This window comes from Neofelis nebulosa, chromosome 8 (genome assembly GCF_028018385.1).
Source record: "Neofelis nebulosa isolate mNeoNeb1 chromosome 8, mNeoNeb1.pri, whole genome shotgun sequence".
In the NCBI taxonomy this organism is placed as follows: Eukaryota; Metazoa; Chordata; class Mammalia; order Carnivora; family Felidae; genus Neofelis; species Neofelis nebulosa.
Genome location: NC_080789.1, coordinates 105209979 through 105228667, shown reverse-complemented (window position 1 = coordinate 105228667; position 18689 = coordinate 105209979). Strand labels below are relative to the sequence as shown.

Below are 18689 nucleotides of genomic sequence, written 5' to 3'. Positions count from 1 at the left end.
TGTCTTGGAGTTTGCTCAAGTAGCTGAGGGGGAAGGTGCCACTGACTTGGAGGAAGACCTGGAGCCAAGCCAAGGGAGCAAGAAATGCTGTGGAAGAGGTTAGGGACCAGCCCTATGGTTTAAAAACAAAGGCCCAGGACACTCTTCCCAGTTTGTTTGTTTTTAATGTTTGTTTATTTTTGAGACAGATCATAAGCAGGGGAAGGGCAGAGAGAGGGAAACACAGAATCCGAAGCAGGCTCCAGACTGTGAGCTGTCAGCACAGAGCCTGACATGGGGCTTGAACTCACGGACTGCGAGATCATGACCTGAGCCAAAGTCAGATGCTTAGCTGACTGAGCCACCCAGGTGCCCCTTCCCAGTTCTTAACAACATAGAGAAAGAAGGTAGGGTTGAGGGGTGCAGAAAGAGCCCTATGGGCACCAGGAAGCTGGAAATAGGGAACATTCTTAGTTTTGAAGAGAGGGTGAAGGTCTAGAACAGCTAACTGTAGCCAGAAGGGGGGAAAGGCAGGAGGGCCTGCCTAAGAAGGTGGCCACTTAGAGACTGCAAGGCCAGAGATAGTGCAGTGGAACAGGGCAGGAAGCTTGACTCTGGGCCATGCTGAATGGACAAACATTCAATTCCAGGGAGGGGAACTGCTGCCCCGGGGTGGGCCCGAGGATGGCCAGGACCCACTGTTTCTTCAGATCGACTCGATTTTTCTCCTACTGGTTTTTCTACCTGTGCCCAGTCCTGGCAGCCCACTGACTCCAGAAAGGGGTTGGTCTGGTCTCCACCTGGGTATCACCTTCTTAGGCTGGCTCCCCACACTCCCCAACACTTCAAGTGGGCAGGGTGAAGGAAGAGCCTGGCACTCAGGCAGTGGTGGGTCATCCATCAGGAGGGGCCAGGCCTCTCGCGGTGAAACTGGGAAGACAGGCATAGGCAGTGAGACACTAGATCTCAGGGGTGGGGAGGCTCTCAGGGGGCAGGGTAAGGTAGGACTGACCTTCCTCATAGCAGCAAAGGCAGGGCCAAAGGTGGCTTTGACCTCTACGCGGTCTCGGATCCAGGCTGGCAGCTTTCCCAGGATAGGTGGGCGGGCATACCGCTGATCCAGGAGCACTATGCTGGCAAAATCCTTCTGGTGCCTGATGGCCCTGCCTAGATGGCAACAGAGGTTGGGGCTTCTTGGTTAAACCAGCCTCCGCCACGGTGTCTATTGTGTCCCCCCAACCCCAAAGAGCAGTAAAATCCCTCTTCCCTGTCAACTTATTCTCCCACCATCCATCACCACTATCCGCAGGAACAGTCCCCGGCCTACCTATAGATTGGTTGACAGCCTTCATACACAGATTCTCCACCAAAGCCTTCCCTGGTGGGGGCTGACCTGGGATTCTGGGCTGGGAAGGGCAGAGGAGATGATCTATCAGTATCTTCTTGCCTCCTTCTTAGTGTTCTGAGAAAATTATACTGCCAGGCTTTGGAGCAAGAACAGTAGTCTTCATGGGCACAATGCCAGCAGCTGATATAACGGATGAGATCACAGAGAAGCTCAAGAGGGTAAGGAGGTACATCCCATCCCCTGGAGCAAGCAGGAAACACTGGCACACATCAGCGGGCAGTGGGGAGGTCGCAGCTGTACCGCCCTGGTATCACAGCCCTAGAGGCGACAGAACTTTCTCCCCAGCTGTCTCCTCCCATCCTTTGGCACACTGAAGGTACTCACAAGAGTCTGATCCAGGTAGGCCATCTTCTCTTGTAGCTCTGGAGACTTGATGTTGGGGTAGGGCATGCCTACCATAACTACACACCTAGCATGGAGGGAACATGAGGCCATGGCATGTGATGGAGTCAGGCCTCCATCACATCTTCAAGGGCCAGAATATAGGACCCGGTCCTCACCAGGCGTCCTCAGCTGCTATATCCAGCACACCTTTGCCCCCTCAAGCTGTGCTCACTGGCTCTGCCCCTCCCTCCCCACCCTGTACCTCCACCTCGAGTGCATTTTCTCAGCTAAGAAACCCAATGCAGGCCACGTGAATTGAACCCTGATGATCAGCCTAACTTCCACCTGGAAGCAAAGGGCCGAAACACTTCCCCATACAGCTGAGTGACCTGAGCAGTCAGCCAGGGTGCAGACTCAGATGGCATTGGCTTCCAGGCAGGGTCCCTGCTATTTGGAGTGAGGGGTGGTCGGTGTCAGAGCCCAGGAGACGAGAGACCCACAACTTACCGGCCAAGGTCGTCAGAGAAGTTAATGCCTTCACTCATCTTTCCTCCAACCACGGAGAGGAGCAGAGCACCTGTCACCGTGCCTCCCACATGGCCACAGCACTGCAGGAGATAATAGCCCAAGCTGTGGAGCCAGAGCTTGGATGCCACCCAAAATATCTGCAGCTGCCAGCTCCAGATGTTCTCTGGGCCCAAGGCCTCAGTTACACCTCTCACCTTAATGCACCTGGAATACTCCAGCAGCACCTGCTCCACCTGGTTCGCTCTCTTGGGTTCCTGAAATATCTGAAGGAGAACAGACAATGTCTCCCAGGAAAAGGTTTCAGAATGCATAGGTCCCAGGGTCTGCTCTCAGCCCTATATTTTCCAGACTGGGAACCAGAGAACCCCACAGAGTAAGGGGCTAGAGAGAAATCCTGTGGGAGGTGATGAGGTGTTAGAAGTGGTGGGAGTAAGTAACTAACTAACAGAAGCCCATATGTAAGCCTAACATTCTGGTCTGACATGCATGAGAAATCCTAGCAGGAACCCTGGGTACCACTGACCTCACAAGTGGGAGTCCCAGATGAGGGGGTCACTCACCTTTTTCCTGACAGCCAGGCGGGCCAGCAGACCACTCTTATCCCAGTGGGCATGGACCTGGCGTTGGTACTCATAGGAGGGGAAGAAACAGACCACCCCTCCAGGGACCACATTGCACAGGTTATAGAGAATACGACCCGTCTCATCCATCTAAGGAAAGAAGACAGAGCCCTCCCTGAAGCCATATCCGAACAATGCTTCCTAACCTTGGGACTCAAAACCAAGCACAGATCCAAGGGTGACTACGATCGGGGAAGAGAAGTGTGGGCCCAGAGGCCCCCGGGGCAGAAATCAACAGACAGGAAAGTGCCACCCTCTTACCACACACACACACTCAGCTGATGCTTCTGGGGAGTGTACCACACACATCACAAGGCCAGCACTCCAGAGCTAATAACCCTGCTGCTGGCGTGTCATGTCCTCCCTGCTCCAACTCCCAATGCCCACTGCGCCATGAAAACCCCAGGCAGCCTCTAGTGACAAGCTCCTGACACCTGCATCCCTGCCCAAGGTGGGGACTGATGCAACCAAATGGCAAGAGAACCAAAGGAAATGAACAGCTTCCTTATCAGTTTCATCCTGAAGGAACACCTTGAGGTTTAAGAAAACTTAACAGTCCAGGGAGTGAGGGGAGGGGAACGCTCAGACTTCCCCTGATAAGCATCTAGATGGACACCAGCCATTCTGTGCCAGCTCTGTGGTGGAAGACCCCAGCACCTGGACACTAAGCACTGGCCAGAGCACCCACCACCCCAGAAACTATTCTCCTGCCCTGGCAGAGGCTGTGGTAAGGCAAGCAGGCTGGTACGAACCATCTGAGGCAGTTCTCTCTTCTGGTATGTGAACTCCAACTGCTGGCTGGAGGGCCCGCTGCAGATGACGAGGGGCAGGATGTTGTCTGGAGGGATCACATGACCTGCAGAGACCGAGGAGGGGCTATTCTACAAGGCAGTGTCCAGAAGGAGCATTTCGCAACCTTGTCTTCCATGCTAGGAGAACAATTCCAACACTCTGCCACCTGCCCTGCTTGCACAGCGCAGGTGGGCGGGACTCAGACCTCTCCCATGTAGGCGGAGGGACACAGTACAGAAGCACAGGGCTAAGTAAGCTCGCCGGAGAGCTGGCAAAGGGAGAAGCTCCCACCTTGTGGCCTCCTCAACTGTGACAATAAGCTGCCAGAGTGTGACACATGGCCCATTCCACCCTGGCCATGGATTCTCACCACAGGAAAACTCCACCACTCGCTCAGCTTCTACCCCAGCACATGCCAGCAGCTGCTCCCGAAAGTCAGACACCTGCAGACCACAACAGCAAGGCTCCATGAGCTCCCCGCAGGCCTGAGCAGGCAGGGGCCTTGACAGAGAGGGGGACAGAGAGAAACACTCCGGGGAAGACAGAAGTCTGGGCTCGAAGGCAGCAAATACATAGGAACAGAAAAAAGAGGTAAAACGTAAGGCAGATAACAAATTGGCAGATAACAAAAAGGAAAAAAAATTACTGATACCCAGTGTTGACAGTCTCACTTAAACTGTGGAAATACCAGGAACACCTGGGTGGCTCAGTCGGTTGGGCATCCAACTTCGGCTCAGGTCATGATCTTGCAGTTTGTGGGTTCAAGCCCCACATCGGGCGGGCCCTGCACTGACAGCTCAGGGCCTGGAGCCTGCTTCAGATTCTGTGTCTCCCTCCCTCTCTGCCCCTCCCATGCTCATGCGCGCGCGCTCTCACTTTCTCTCTCTCAAAAAATAAACATTAAAAAAAAATTAAACTGTGGAAACACCAAAGGGAATCTGGTAAACTGGGCACAGTGGACCTTACCCCAGCCCATCCCCACAAGATCACCAGTGGGCATTCAAAACAAAATACACATGGCCAGGCCCCAGCCCACACCACTGAATAAGAACCTCTAGAGGGAAGATAACATGTATTGGCATTTCTAAAGAGCTCCAGGGTTTATTCAGTACTCACACTAAACGTCAATGGACTAAATGTTTCAATCAAAAGACACAGGATAACAGAATGGATAAGAAAACAAGATCCATCTATATGCTGTTTACAAGAGACCCACTTTAGACCTAAAGACACCTTCAGATTGAAAGTAAGGGGATGGAGAACAATCTATCATGCTAACGGTTGACAAAAGAAAGCCAGAGTAGCCATACTTATATCAGACAATCTAGACTTTAAAATAAAGACTGTAACAAGAGATGAAGAAGGACATTATATCATAATTAAGGGGTCTATCCACCAACAAGATCTAACAATTGTAAACATTTATGTTCCAAATGTGGAAGCACCCAAATATATAAATCAATTAATCACAAACATACAGAAACTCATTGATAATAATACCATAATAGTAGGAGACTTCAACACCCCACTCACAGCAATGGACAGGTCATCTAATCAAAAAATCAACAAGGAAACAATGGCTTTGAATGACATACTGGACCAGATGGACTTAATAGATATATTCAGAACATTTCATCCTAAAGCACCAGAATATACACTCTGTTCAAGTGCACATGGAACATTCTCCAGAATAGATCACATACTGGGACACAAATCAGCCCTCAACAAGTACAAAAAGATCAAGATCATACCGTGCATATTTTCAGACCACAACGCTATCAAACTCGAAATCAACAAGAAAAAACTTGGAAAGATAACAAATATTTGGAGACTAAAGAACATCCTACTAAAGAGTGAATGGGCTAACCAAGAAGTTAAAGAGGAAATTCAAAAGTACATGGAAGCCAATGAAAATGGTAACACCACAGCCCAAAACCTTTGGGATGCAGTAAAGGCGGTCATAAGAGAGAAGTATATAGCAATCCAGGCCTTCCTAAAGAAGGAAGAAAGGTCTCAGATACACAACCTAATATTACACCTTAAAGAGCTGGAAAAAGAAAAAATAAATTCTAAAACCAGCAGAAGACAGGAAATAATAAATACTAGAGGAGAAATCAATGCTATTGAACCCCCCCCCCAAAAAAAAACAGTAAAACAGATCAATGAAACCAGAAGCTGGTTCTTTGAAAGAATTAACAAAATTGATAAACCACTAGTCAGTTTGATCAAAAAGAAAAAGGACCCAAATAAATAAAGTCAAGAATGAAAGAGGAGTGATCACAACCAACACAGCAGAAATAAAAACAATAATAAGGGAATATTATGAGCAATCATATGCCAATAAAATGGGCAATCTGGAAGAAATGGACAAATTCCTAGAAACATATAAACTACCAAAACTGAAACAGAAAGAAATAGAAATTTGAACAGACCCATAACCAGTAAAGAAATTGAAGTAGTAATCAAAAATCTCCCAAAAAACAAGAGTCCAGGGCCAGATGGCTTTCCAGGGGAATTCTACCAAACCTTTAAGGAAGAGTTAAAATCTATTCCCTTGAAGCTGTTCCAAAAACTAGAAATGGAAGGAAAACTTCCAAACTCTTTCTATGAAGCCAGCATTACCTTGATTCCAAAACTAGACACAGACCCCACTAAAAAGGAGAACTACAGACCAATTTCCCTGATGAACGTGGATGTGAAAATCCTCAATAAGATATTAGCCAACCAGATCCAACAATACATTACAACAATACATTAAAAAAATTATTCACCACGACCAAGTGGGATGCAGGGCTGGTTCAATATCTGCAAAACAATCAATGCGATGCATCACATCAATAAAAGAAAAGGACAAGAACCATATGATCCTCTCAGTAGACGCAAAGAAAGCATTTGACAAAATACAGCATCCTTTCTTGATAAAAACCCTTAAGAAAGTAGGGATAGAAGGATTATACCTTGAAATCATAAAAGCCATATATGAAAGACCCAATGCTAATATCCTCCTCAGTGGGGAAAAACTGAGAGCTTTCCCCCTAAGGTCAGGAACAAGACAGAGATGTCCACTATCACCACTGTTATTCAACATGGTAGTGGAAATCTTAGCCTCTGCAATCAGACAACACAAAGAAATAAAGGTATCCAAATCAGCTAGGAGGAAGTCAAACTCTCACTCTTTGCAGATGACATGATACTCTATATGAAAAACCCAAAATTTCACCAAAAAATTGCTAGAACTGATCCAAGAATTCAGCAAAGTGGCAGGATATAAAATCAATGAACAGAAATCAGTTACATTCCAATACACCAACAATGAAGCAACAGAAAGAGAAATCAAGGAATCAATACCATTTACAATTGCACCAAAAACCATAAAATACCTAGGAATAAATCTAACCAAAGAGGTGAAAAATTTATACACTGAAAACTAGAGAAAGCTTATGAAAGAAATGGAAAAAGATTCCATGCTCCTGGATAGGAAGAACAAATATTGTTAAAATGTCAATACTACCCAAAGCAATCTACATATTCAATGCAATACCTATCAAAATAACACCACCACTCTTCACAGAGCTAGAACAAACAATCCTAAAATCTGTGTGGAACCAGAAAAGACCCCGAATAGCCAAAGCGATCTTGAAAAAGAAAACCAAAGCAGGAGGCATCACGATCCGGACTTCACATTGTATTGCAAAGCTGTAATCATAAAGACAGTATGGTACTGGCACAGGAACAGACACTCAGATCAATGGAACAGAATAGAGAACCCAGAAATGGATCTACAAATGCATGGCCAACTAATCTTTGACAAAGCAGGAAAGAATATCCAATGGAATAAAGACAAGTCTCTTCAAATCGTCTTGGGAAAACTGGACAGCATCATGCAGAAGAATGAACCAAGACCACTTTCTTACACCATACACAGAAATAAACTAAAAGTAGATGAAAGACCTAAATGTAAGACAGGAGCCATCAAAATCCTCAAGGAGAAAGCAGGCGAAAACCTCTTTGACCTTGGCTGCAGCAACTTCTTACTCAACATATCTTCAGAGGCAAGGGAAACAAAAGGAAAAATGAACTATTGGGACCTCACCAAAATAAAAAGCTTCAGCACAGCAAAGGAAACAATCAGCAAAACTAAAAGGCAACTGGATGGAATGAAAGAAGATATTTGCAAATGACATATCAGATAAAGGGTTAGTATCCAAAATCTATAAAGAACTTATCAAATTCAATACCCAAAAAACAAATAATCCATTGAAGAAATAGGCAAAAGACATGAATAGACCTTCTCCAAAGAAAACATCCAGATGGCCAACCGACACATGAAAAAATGCTCAACTTCACTCATCATCAGGGAAATACAAATCAAAACCACAATGAGATACCACCATACACCTGTCAGAATGGCTAACATTAACAACGCAGGCAACAATAGATGTTGGCAAGGATGCAGAGAAAGAGGATCTCTTTTGCATTGTTGGGGGGAATGCAAGCTGGTGCAGCACCTCTGGAAAACAGTATGGAGGTTCCTCAAAAAATTAAAAATAGAACTAGCCTATGACCCAGCAATTGCACTACTAGGTATTTATCCAAGGGATACAGGTATGCTGTTTCAAAGGGGCACATGCACCCCCATGTTTATAGCAGCACTATCAACAATAGCCAAAGTATGGAAAGAGCCCAAGTGTCCATCGATGGATGAATGGATAGATGTGGTATATATATACAATGGAGTATTACTCAGCAATCAAAAAGAATGAAATCTTGCCATTCGCAACTATGTGGATAGAACTAGAGGGTATTAGGGGCGCCTGGGTGGCTCAGTCGGTTGAGTGTCTGACTTTAGCTCAGGTCATGATCTCACAGCTCGTGAGTTCAAGCCCCGCGTCAGGCTCTGTGCTGACAGCTCAGAGCCTGGAGCCTGCTTCAGATTCTGGGTCTCCCTCTCTCTCTCTCCTGCTCATGCTGTCTCTGTCTCTCAAAAATAAGTAAAATAAACATTAAAAAAAAAAAAGAACTAGAGGGTATTATGCTAAGCGAAATTAGAGAAAGACAAATATCATCTGACTTCACTCATATGAAGATTTTAAGATACAAAACAGGTGAACATAAGGGAAGGGTAGCAAAAATAATATAAAAACAGGGAGGGAGACAAAAACATAAGAGACTCTTAAATACGGAGAACAAACAGAGGGTTACTGGAGGAGTTTTGGGAGGGGGGATGGGCTAAATGGGTAAGGGGCACTAAGGAATCTACACCTGAAATCACTGTTGCACTATATGCTAAGTTGGATGTAAATTAAATTAATTAATTAAAAAATTAAAAAAAAAAAAAAAGAGTTCCAGGGTTTTCACCTATTGAATTGGCAAAAATCCCAAAGCATATCCCTCTGTAGGCACATACACACAGTGCTGGTGGAAGAGAGAACAGTACAGCTCCAGCTGGGGGGGAATATGGCAATATTTAATAAATCAGATGTATTTTTATCTTTCAACCTGGCAGCCCCCCTACCTAGGAGTCCCCTCTGAGCATACAGCTCCACAAACCAACCCATGCACAAGGATACTTCCTGTGCAGTGACCCCCTTCAGGAGGGGTCAGCTGAAAGCATCACGCTGGATCCTGCCAGCGCAGAGCTCCGAGCCAGCAAGAGGCGCACAGATGGCGCTGGCTACTGAATGGCGTGCCACAACACACTGGTGACTAAAAACCAGTTATGCTTTGATGTAAAAGACAAAGGAAAGGAAAAAGTAAGTATATATATTTGCTTATTTCTGGAGAAAAATAAAATGAAAGCATAGAAGGACAGACTAGGAGTAAGAAAAATGATAACCTATGGGCATGGGGAACAGGCTGGAAATGGATGGAAGTAAGACTTCCTGAATGCATCTTTTTTTTTTTAATGTTTGTTTATATTTGAGAGAGAAAGAGACAGAACATGAGCTGGGGAGGGGCAGCAAGAGAGGGAGACACAGAATCTGAAGCAGGCTCCAGGCTCTGAGCTGTCAGCACAGAGCCTAATGTGGGGCTCAAACCCATGGACCATGAGATCATGACCTGAGCAGAAGTCAGATGCTTAGCCAACTGAGCCACCCAGGCGCCCCTGAATGTATCTTCCATGCAGTTTTGACTTTTGAACCATACAGGTGTTTACTTATTTTAAAAATATAATTAAGTCTAGGGGCACCTGGGTGGCTCAGTTGGTTGAGCGTCCAACTTTGGCTCAGGTCATCATCTCACAGCTCGTGAGTTCGAGCCCAGCGTCGGGCTCTGTGCTGACAGCTCAGAGCCTGGAGCCTGCTTCGGATTCTGTATGTGTCTCTCTCTCTGCCCCTAACCCACTTGCATTCTGTCTCTCTCTCAAAAATAAACATTAAAAAATATATATATATATATATATATGTCTAAAATGAAAAATCAAACTCTAAAACTGAAAACACATGGCAACAAAGAAAGCCTAACTCTCTGTCACATTCACAACATAAGCACACAAAGCAATGCCTGACTTCAAATGACCTCAGATCCTTAGTGACCATACATCCTTAGTAGGATATACTTAAGGGCAAAAAATAAATGCAAAGAAATGAAATTTTCATCAATAGTTTATTGTTAGAATAATACTGTATATGAAACTATTTTAGTATATCTTAAGTATATTATGGGACATAGCAAATAAGTAGTTATGTCAATGTAATAAGAAACCAAACATTCAGCTCAAGAGGAAAGACATAAAGTGTAAGGTCAAATAACTGACTGATGTTCATTTAGAAATATCAATATGGACTCATGGTTTTTTAAAACCATTTTCCCCAGTCTACAAGAAGGCCTAAAAACATTTATAATCCAGGAGTACCACAAACACCCCGATATCCAGATATTGGTTTTTAAACACCAATCCCCAATAAAAGAAACCAGGTTATCTTAGAAAAATGAATGATCCCAGATATGGGATAAAGAAGGCATAAGGTGGCTGGGATGTTTCATCTTGCCAGAAAGCAAGAAAGCATCCCAAGGCTAGTGGGGCCTCATCAAGGACCAGAGGCAACACGTCGGGCTCTGACAGGCCAAGTCTGAGACACCTGGGCATTGAAAGCAGCAATGACTATAGATGCCTTTAATACATGAACAAAAATATACAAGTCTATAGAAAAGAAAGAAAAGTTGGAAACTAATAAAGCAATGGGGGATTCTACTGGCTGAGGTTAGAAACGAATGACTGCGTGGGCACTGAGGAGCCTTCCACCAAAGTCCTGGGCTAGGTGTACCTTAAGGACAGAACTGCTGTGCAGAGACGTGGTTCTGTTTGCCACTGTGTTGCTTAAAACAGAGAAAGACTGGAAATCACCTAAATATCTAACAAAAGAAGAGTAGTTCTATAAGATATAACATATTCATGTAACAGAAAAAAACACAGCCAGAGCATGGTAGAATAAATACATACTGCTGACAAGGAAAAATGTCTATGACATTTGTTGCTGAGTGAAAAAAGCAAATCACAGCAACAGCATGTAGAGATACAGATTTTTGTTTTTAAAATATGTATGTATATTTGTAAAAATTATGCACACAAAGACTAGTATAATGATATACACTAAAATAAAATCTTTCGCTGGTGGAATTATCATCTATTTTTTTTTCCTGCTTTTGCTGGTCTCTGCTTTCTACAACGAAAACATAATACTTTCCTAAATACATGTGTGTGTATATAAATTTATAAAAGAAAGGAAAGGTCGTATCTATGGTGGGTATAAGGAGCGAATGGCACTAAAATGGAGGCCTGAAATTCCAGAACGGCTATCTTTGGGAGAAGTGCAGTACCTAGCCTACAAAAGCACCAAATCACCAGCCATGTGCCTCCCTCCACCCCCACTGCCCACTCCACCCCTGCCCCAGGCTAAAGGCCCAGGCATGAGACAGCACAGCAATGCCACCTGGTGGACGCTGCTTGGCCTGTTCAAGCTGACCCCTTTCTGGTTTGGGGGCCCACTGGACAGCGCCTCTTCCCCCTGTCCCTATCCCATCCCAGCACTCGGGCCACAAGAGGCTGGGTCTGGTTCCCTTACCGGCTGCATGGTGCCGCCTGCGATGACCACTGCCCGGCATTCCTTCACCACTTGGGCAAAGTGCACGGCTGGATTCAGGAGCAGGAATTTGAGGCTGCTCTGACTAAGACTTCCTGAAAAAAAGACAGAGCCAGCTGGGGAAGGAGGGGGTGGTTTGCAGGCAGGCCGAACAAAGACTTCCATGAGTCTGAGGCAAATGGGAGCTCAGTTGTGTCCATGAAGGAGCCACTAGAGATACCACTTTCCCTTTTGATTAGATTACATTCAAAGTGCAGGACAAGCCCGAGGCAGACAGCACTACCAGCTCCTTTTGCACATGAAGACTGAGGTTCAGAGTGATAGACACAGCTTGGAGGTGACGGAATCAAGACTCAAACCAAAACTCACATACCTGTAACCAGTAGGCTATACAACTTCTCTCATAACCTGGCGTGAGATGCCAGCCTCCCCAGTGCCTCACATCCCTCCTCACCGCACCTACACCAGCCCACCCACGCTACAGAGGACCAGTTTTCACCACCTTGTCTCCTCGTCCTAACCCAGAGAGGTGCAAGGTAGAATCTTTTCATGCTTTGGTTTCCCAGCTCCATGCTGATTCCTCCTTGGACTACCTTGGCGGTTCAGGATGACCCTGCCATCCTGGTTGGCAGTGGTGAGGGCTGCAAGGAAGCCTTCGATGTGCATCAGCGGGGAAGCAGACCGTGGCACCCTGGCCTCTCCCTCATCTCCGTGGGGCACGGGAGCTGCACAGAGCAGAAGGAAGACGGTCTGGGACCACAGAGGAGGCAGGAGAGGAGTCCACACGTGAGGGATGGATATTCTTGGCCCCCACCTGCAGCCCTGTCTCCCCCTCTTGACTCACTCTCGGTCAATGCGGGCTGCAGGCTCTGTAGGAAGTGCTGGAACCCAGCCAGTCTGGACTGCTCCCTGGAGGATGCAAGGACCGTGCCATACCTTTCTGTGAAGCCAAAGAGCTGGGACGGGGAGAGAAAGCACAGGGAGGAATGAGGGTGCAGCAGTGGGAGCCCAGGCTGGAGGTTCTGCTGCACCCCACACAGCCCACAACTTGCCCCCCAACACAAGGCATCTTGGCACCCCCACCCGACACAGCAAGCAGGCCTGCAGTAAGAAGGGAGCAGGGGTGACTTGGGGCTCCAAAGGGCAGGGGAGAGCAAGGTACTGGGAGGGCAGGAAGTGGGGTGCTGTGGAGCCTGGCCAGACCCAGGAAGAGAGGCTGTACCTTTCTGCTGACCATGCTCTTTTCACAGTAGCGCCGCACCTGCAAAAGCAAACCACCGCAGGCACATCCAACAATTAGGCTGGAAAAAAAAAAAAAAACACCACCTTCCAAAACCCCAGGGACCATGATTCATTGACAGCTCCTGAGGAACCCAGCCTCCTTGTGGCCAACCGGGTCAACCTCCTTTCTGAGGTCACTCCTCTCCCACCACCCCCACATACAACACAGCGCTCTCCCACAAGAGCAACCTTCATGCACATGGCCTCCTCACTAACATCTGCATAGCCCCAACCCTCTCTAAAGGTTCCTGGTGACAGGTCTTCTGTGCTCTCCTTCAATATGACAGCACCTAAGATGAACCTTGAAAAGATTAAGAGTTTAAAAAAACACATACGAGCAAAGGCACAGAGAGGGTAAAGCTTGGGGCTTGTTCGGGGGCCCTCCAGTGTGTACAACATGTGCAGCTTGGAAAGGAAGACAGGGAGTTGAAGCCTTTGAAGATTTCTAAAAAGGGCACTATCTTCCAGTGAGGACTCACCAGATGACAGTGTAGGAAAGATTTGAGAAGGGACAGAGAGTGAAGCCAGGAAGAGCGGAAAGGAGGCGAGAGGAAACGAGCTGGCCCTGAAGTGGCAGCTGTGGGAATGGAAAAGCAGTGGGAGTTCGAGTGCTCCTTCCAGCTCTGAGGCCCGGCAACTGTTTGGATGCGGGACCCAAAGAGAGAAGAAAGGCATCAAAATGGCCTCAACCGGTCAGATGGGGTAATGGCAGTGACCGTGATCAAAACAGGTAAGCTGGTTTAAAGAAAAATGGGAAGGCAGGAGGGAAGCAAGCAGGGTCTCAAGGCCAAGCCGGGGCTCACATGCTGCCTCCCACACCAGGCACCATTTGCTCACTCTTGTATGGCTAGTACATGTCGTCCTGGGGAAACCTCACCCAGCCCTGGTTTCCTCTGCTTCTGAATGGTGATGGTACCTCCTACCGTGGGGTCCCAGAACCTGGTGCACTGCCTTGGACACAGCAAGTGCTCTGTATTTTTAGTAATTTGGAATCGCTAAGTTGTGAGTCAAGTGATGGCAGCAGTACCCCGAACAGTAGGTCTGGAGCAGGCAGACACCTGCGGCTGGTGTGCAAGGATGGGGGCGGGTCACACAGAGTGGCCCTGGGAGTGTTCTCAGCCACCTCAGCCCAATAGCAGGATGGTGCTCACAAAGCTGACCTGCTCTTTCTAGTCCAGGGCAAAGACTGGGCCAGAAGAAAGATGGAATGAGGTTAAGGACCTGGGAGTTTCTGTGCTTACATGGTAAATGAAAGGCACCTTTTCTCACCAATCCCTAGGACCCTTCACTCTGGATTGAAGATTTTTTTCTTGCTGACACTTTAAGGGTTAATTACAAACATCTATGCTGTAGATCCTCAGACTTCTAGACTGACTCACAACAGAAGAAATTTACGTTTTATTCCTTCCAGTCTTAACACAGTGCTCTGCTCGCAGGTGGCGGTTAAGGATAAGGAAACTGGGCGCTGACACAGAAGGGGGAGAACCTCTACCTTGAACAAGTTGATGTTGTCGATCTGGCTCTGAAAGAGAAAGTCATTGATGGTCTTCAGCTCTGTCCCTAAGGATAAACAAAGAAGGGCCTTGGAATCCTTGCTCTGAAGACCACAGGCCCAGAGGTGAGCTCAGAAACGGCTCAGACCATCTCTGAGTCTCTGAAGGCCGCCCTCTTACCTGTTTGCGAAAGGCTCTGTGTGTTGGGATTTTGCTTAATGTTTCCTAAAACAGAATTCAAGCAGGTCAGGATGGGGATCCTCTGCCCCCCACCCCTATCCTCTCACATATTTTGTGTGTACACTATTTGATGTACTCATCAAATAAGAGCATTCACATGTAAACAGGTTTTTTGCCATTTATGGTACCCAAAGAACCCACTGAGAGGGTGGGAAGCTCTAGGAAGCCTCAAAATCTAACCCACATTTGCATATGGAGCCCAAAGCCTTGTTATCTCATTCTTTCCACACCTCCTCCAAGGAGGCTGGGGCCAAGGGACCACCCACTTTACGCAGGTGCAAAGAGTTGTCCAGGCTGCACAGTGGCCAGTGGCAAGGCAGAGGTGGAAGGGAGGAACACCGACATTAGACAAAATCCCTCCAGTGGAACACCCCACTGGTTTTCCAGAACTTTGGCTTCTATGAAAGCCTTCAAATGACAGCCATATATATAGTAAAGGAAAGGGTAGGTGACACAGAATTGTGCAAAGCAGTATGGAACCTAGAGCCGGAAGCCTCTAGTCTCTCCTACTAGGTTCATGAAGCAGAGGCAGGTCACATCTCTGAGCTTTAGTTGACTCCTCTGTCAACAACAGTGAGCGTGCCTGTGCAGCTCTCCTCACAGGAGCACTCCAAAGTAACGTCACCCGTTTCTATTACACTATGCTGTTATTACTACCTGAGAAGTAAGGTCTGGCAAAATAAAAAGGACTCAGGGAAATATAAACTAGAAACCTAAAAAAGGATCTACGGTCAGACAATTCAACAAAGCTATGAAAAATAAGAATCTTCTAAATCAATGGCCAAGACAATTCTTGAGGACACAGAAATCCCAGGTGTCCTGACTGGCATCCAGAGAAGGGACTGCAGCAAGCTTAGCAGGCCAGGGGCTGGGGTGGGCATAGTGCTCCTTACCTCCCAACACAGTCACAAACTGCTCCAACAGATACAGGAGCTGTTTGATGTACATCAAGTTCTTGGCCTTCAGACGCTTCCTGAGGAGACACCAACGGACATCAAGTGGTAGCACTCCCCAAGCTGCTTCCCTTCCATATGCCCCAAGTTGTGGCCTTTCTGTCCAGTCTTTCAAGGTAGACCACAGTGACAAATATGGTCCCAGAGAAAAAGGATGGCCATGGCCCAAGGCCTTCACAGCCAGCTGTTGTGTCCCAAGCACCCTCGGCCTATGTGGGGTACACACCACCACAAACAGGAGGTAAACAGCACCCTGGCCCACTTGGTGTGGTGCCTGGGCCAGAGATGGAGACCCAATTGCTTCTCCCGGAGACTGAGCAGGATTTCCCTTCCCCCTCAGGAGGCAGTGTCTTACCCGTATCGTTCCATATACTGGAGCAACTGGGAATGGGCCTGGCAGAACTGGAGAGAACAGAGAACAGGTGTGAAGGTGGCCCAGGCTCTGAGCAAGCAGCCTAGGGCTGCGCCAATGATATCTTAGATCATGCCTAGAAGATGCTAGCCAGGACACCTCATGGGAAACAACCAAGGTGAAGAGAGCAGCACACTGCTTATGCCCCCCTGAATTTCAAGAGTTCTCAACGTTAACTAGGAATACCAGCCTGCACAGAGGCAGCGTGGGGTTTCACAATACTGTGTATGCTGCATGGCACAGAGGAGATAATTGATAAATAGTGGCTTTCAGAAATACTGAGAACCCCTCAAAGCAACAATGATGTCCAACCATGTGAGGACCCTGCTTCCCTCACCCCACTGTCCTGGGTTATAGAGAACTGGCTGGTACCACCCTGGGCTGGAGGGACTCAGGATGACATACGCCAGTGAGGAACAAGGAAATGAGTCACCTTGTCTGCGCCGGGTGCCAGCATTTCTAAGATCTGGGTCCCCGTAGTTCTAGCCAGTCCGCCCCTGATGAGGCCACTGCCTCGACTCAGCGCACCCTTCCCCACGCCATTGCCAGACGAATTCCAGATCTAGGCACTTGGAGAGATGATCCACATCCCTCTTCCCCACAGCAGGCACTGGCCCAAGAAGGGAGAGGCCGACCCACCTGGGAACCGCTGACCTCTGCACTGTAGATGCCCGTGATGGTGTCGATCAGGTTGTGAGCCTCGTCAATGACCACCACCTGTCCCTGCAGCCGGATCCCCGCGGCCTGGCGGGTGGCCCCGTGCAGCAGCATCTGGTAGGGCAGCACCACGAGCTGGGAGGAGGGTGTGGCCACCTGAGCAGGGCTGGGCTCCTTGCCACAGCAGCCCCACCTGCTCTAAGCTCCTGGCATGAGTGGTTTCATTTCCCAACCAGAATACATGTAGGGGCATTCAAGAGTGAAAGCTCTACCAAAGCCCTGTGCTTTTAGCAACAGACCCCCTCTTCAGGTTTTATGTGGAACATGAAATATGAAACAGACATAACTGGGGCCAATCTGAATCTGACTGAACCAAGAGTGGCAGTGGGCAGAGGGGAGCAGAGAGAAGCGTGGAACCCCTGCTTAGCCTTATCCATACCCCCAAGGTAGCCCCTGAGGCACCCAAGGTTCCTCAAAACACCGTGAAAACCAGTGGTGCACTAGTAGGTAGCCCTGGGTTCTGGTCTTGGAGCTGTTATTTCCCAGCTAAATGACTCTGGAAGAATGACTTAATCTTTCTGCGCCTCAATTTCTTCATCTGCAAAATGATAAACTCTATCTCAAATAAGGGCTAAGGGGTGGAGGGTAAACAAAAATAAAAGCATTCCATGAATTTTTAGGTGCTCTCTGTGATGATGATTTTACAGTTAAAAGAATACTGATAGAGTGAAAATCCAGAAAACTAGAAACTTAAGGCCCAGCTTTAATACTGGCTCCATTACTCACCCACTAAGAGAAAACAGATAAATCACTTAACCTTTCTGGGCCTGTGTCCTCATATGGATATGAGAACATATGGATAATACTTGCCTTTGCTTTTTTAGTAGGATACTACAAAGCAAAAATGAGGTGAAAAGTATCTCAAAAAGTTAAGATCATGAAAATCTCAGGACATCTTACTATATTTGCACACAGGTATCTATGGCACTAATCTTGCAATGTGGCAAACAGACCCAGGCACGGCATGCAACAATGCTGAGGGCTGGGAGGATTCTGGAATTTAATTCTGAGCACCCACGCAACACGGTTCAACGTAGTATATTAATGAGCACTTAACTGCCTTGTAAAATTATTACTCATGTTCCCTGAATCACTGAAAACCTACCTAATCTCTTCTTTCTTATATGGAAGTCTCCATAATCGAAACCCTATTTCCAAAAGCCATTCAAATTAAGAAGTGGCAATTAGACAGTAAAATCGTACCAAATAACTATGGTATTTTTGATCTGGCAAACCGGCAGTTTTTCTGTTTAAAGATGACACCAAATGTGGCAAGTCTAGAGAAGACTGTCTTCTCACACACTGGTGGGTAGATTCCTCTGAAAGGCCATCTGGGAACACGTTTCTGGTGCAGCACCTTTACTTCATCCCCTCAGCTTTTGCCCCCGACTCTGTGTTTTCACTAGGACTGCACACCCCTTCCTGGCTTTTTTTTTTTTTTTTAACATTTATTTATTTTTGAGACAGAGAGAGACAGAGCATGAACAGGGGAGGCGCAGAGAGAGAGGGAGACACAGAATCAGAAGCAGGCTCCAGGCTCTGAGCCATCAGCCCAGAGCCCGACGTGGGACTCGAACTCACAGACCGCAAGAACATGACCTGAGCTGAAGTCAGACGCTCAACCGACTGAGCCATCCAGGCGCCCCTCCCTTCCTGGCTTTTATCTGCTGTCCCCAATAATGCCAACTATTCCTGCAACCCAGAGCCACAAGGCACCTGGGGCCGCCTCTGACCCTACGCACCAGGCGTGTGGGTGACAGGTCACTGGTGTGCAGTGTGTTGGTCAGTCCAACCATGGCCAGTGACATCCTCCCAAATTAAGAGGAATGAGGAAACTCCTTGGGGATGAGGCCACAGT

General features: G+C 47.3%; 1 protein-coding gene across 4 annotated transcripts in view; it reads right to left on the bottom strand.

Moving 5' to 3' along the window:
• Positions 1-144: 144 nt before the first annotated feature.
• DDX11 (DEAD/H-box helicase 11) overlaps positions 145-18689 on the bottom strand; it is a 39833-nt gene continuing 21288 nt past the window's right edge. Inside the window, exons 11-28 of one of the 4 annotated variants that reach the window (XM_058744046.1) lie at positions 16754-16906; positions 16058-16104; positions 15643-15722; positions 14690-14734; positions 14509-14576; positions 12958-12996; positions 12580-12691; positions 12329-12460; positions 11718-11830; positions 4022-4094; positions 3612-3715; positions 2800-2949; positions 2434-2502; positions 2219-2319; positions 1712-1796; positions 1307-1385; positions 992-1146; positions 145-909 (exon numbers count right to left, since the gene is read on the bottom strand). In XM_058744046.1, the coding sequence (XP_058600029.1) occupies positions 880-909; positions 992-1146; positions 1307-1385; positions 1712-1796; positions 2219-2319; positions 2434-2502; positions 2800-2949; positions 3612-3715; positions 4022-4094; positions 11718-11830; positions 12329-12460; positions 12580-12691; positions 12958-12996; positions 14509-14576; positions 14690-14734; positions 15643-15722; positions 16058-16104; positions 16754-16906 (1635 nt within the window). In that variant the 3' untranslated portion in view covers positions 145-879. Of the gene's footprint in view, positions 910-991; positions 1147-1306; positions 1508-1711; positions 1797-2218; positions 2320-2433; positions 2503-2799; positions 2950-3611; positions 3716-4021; positions 4095-11717; positions 11831-12328; positions 12461-12579; positions 12692-12957; positions 12997-14508; positions 14577-14689; positions 14735-15642; positions 15723-16057; positions 16105-16753; positions 16907-18689 lie in introns of those variants that run through there. The other 3 variants (XM_058744047.1, XR_009265965.1, XM_058744048.1) reach the window with 3 other exon arrangements.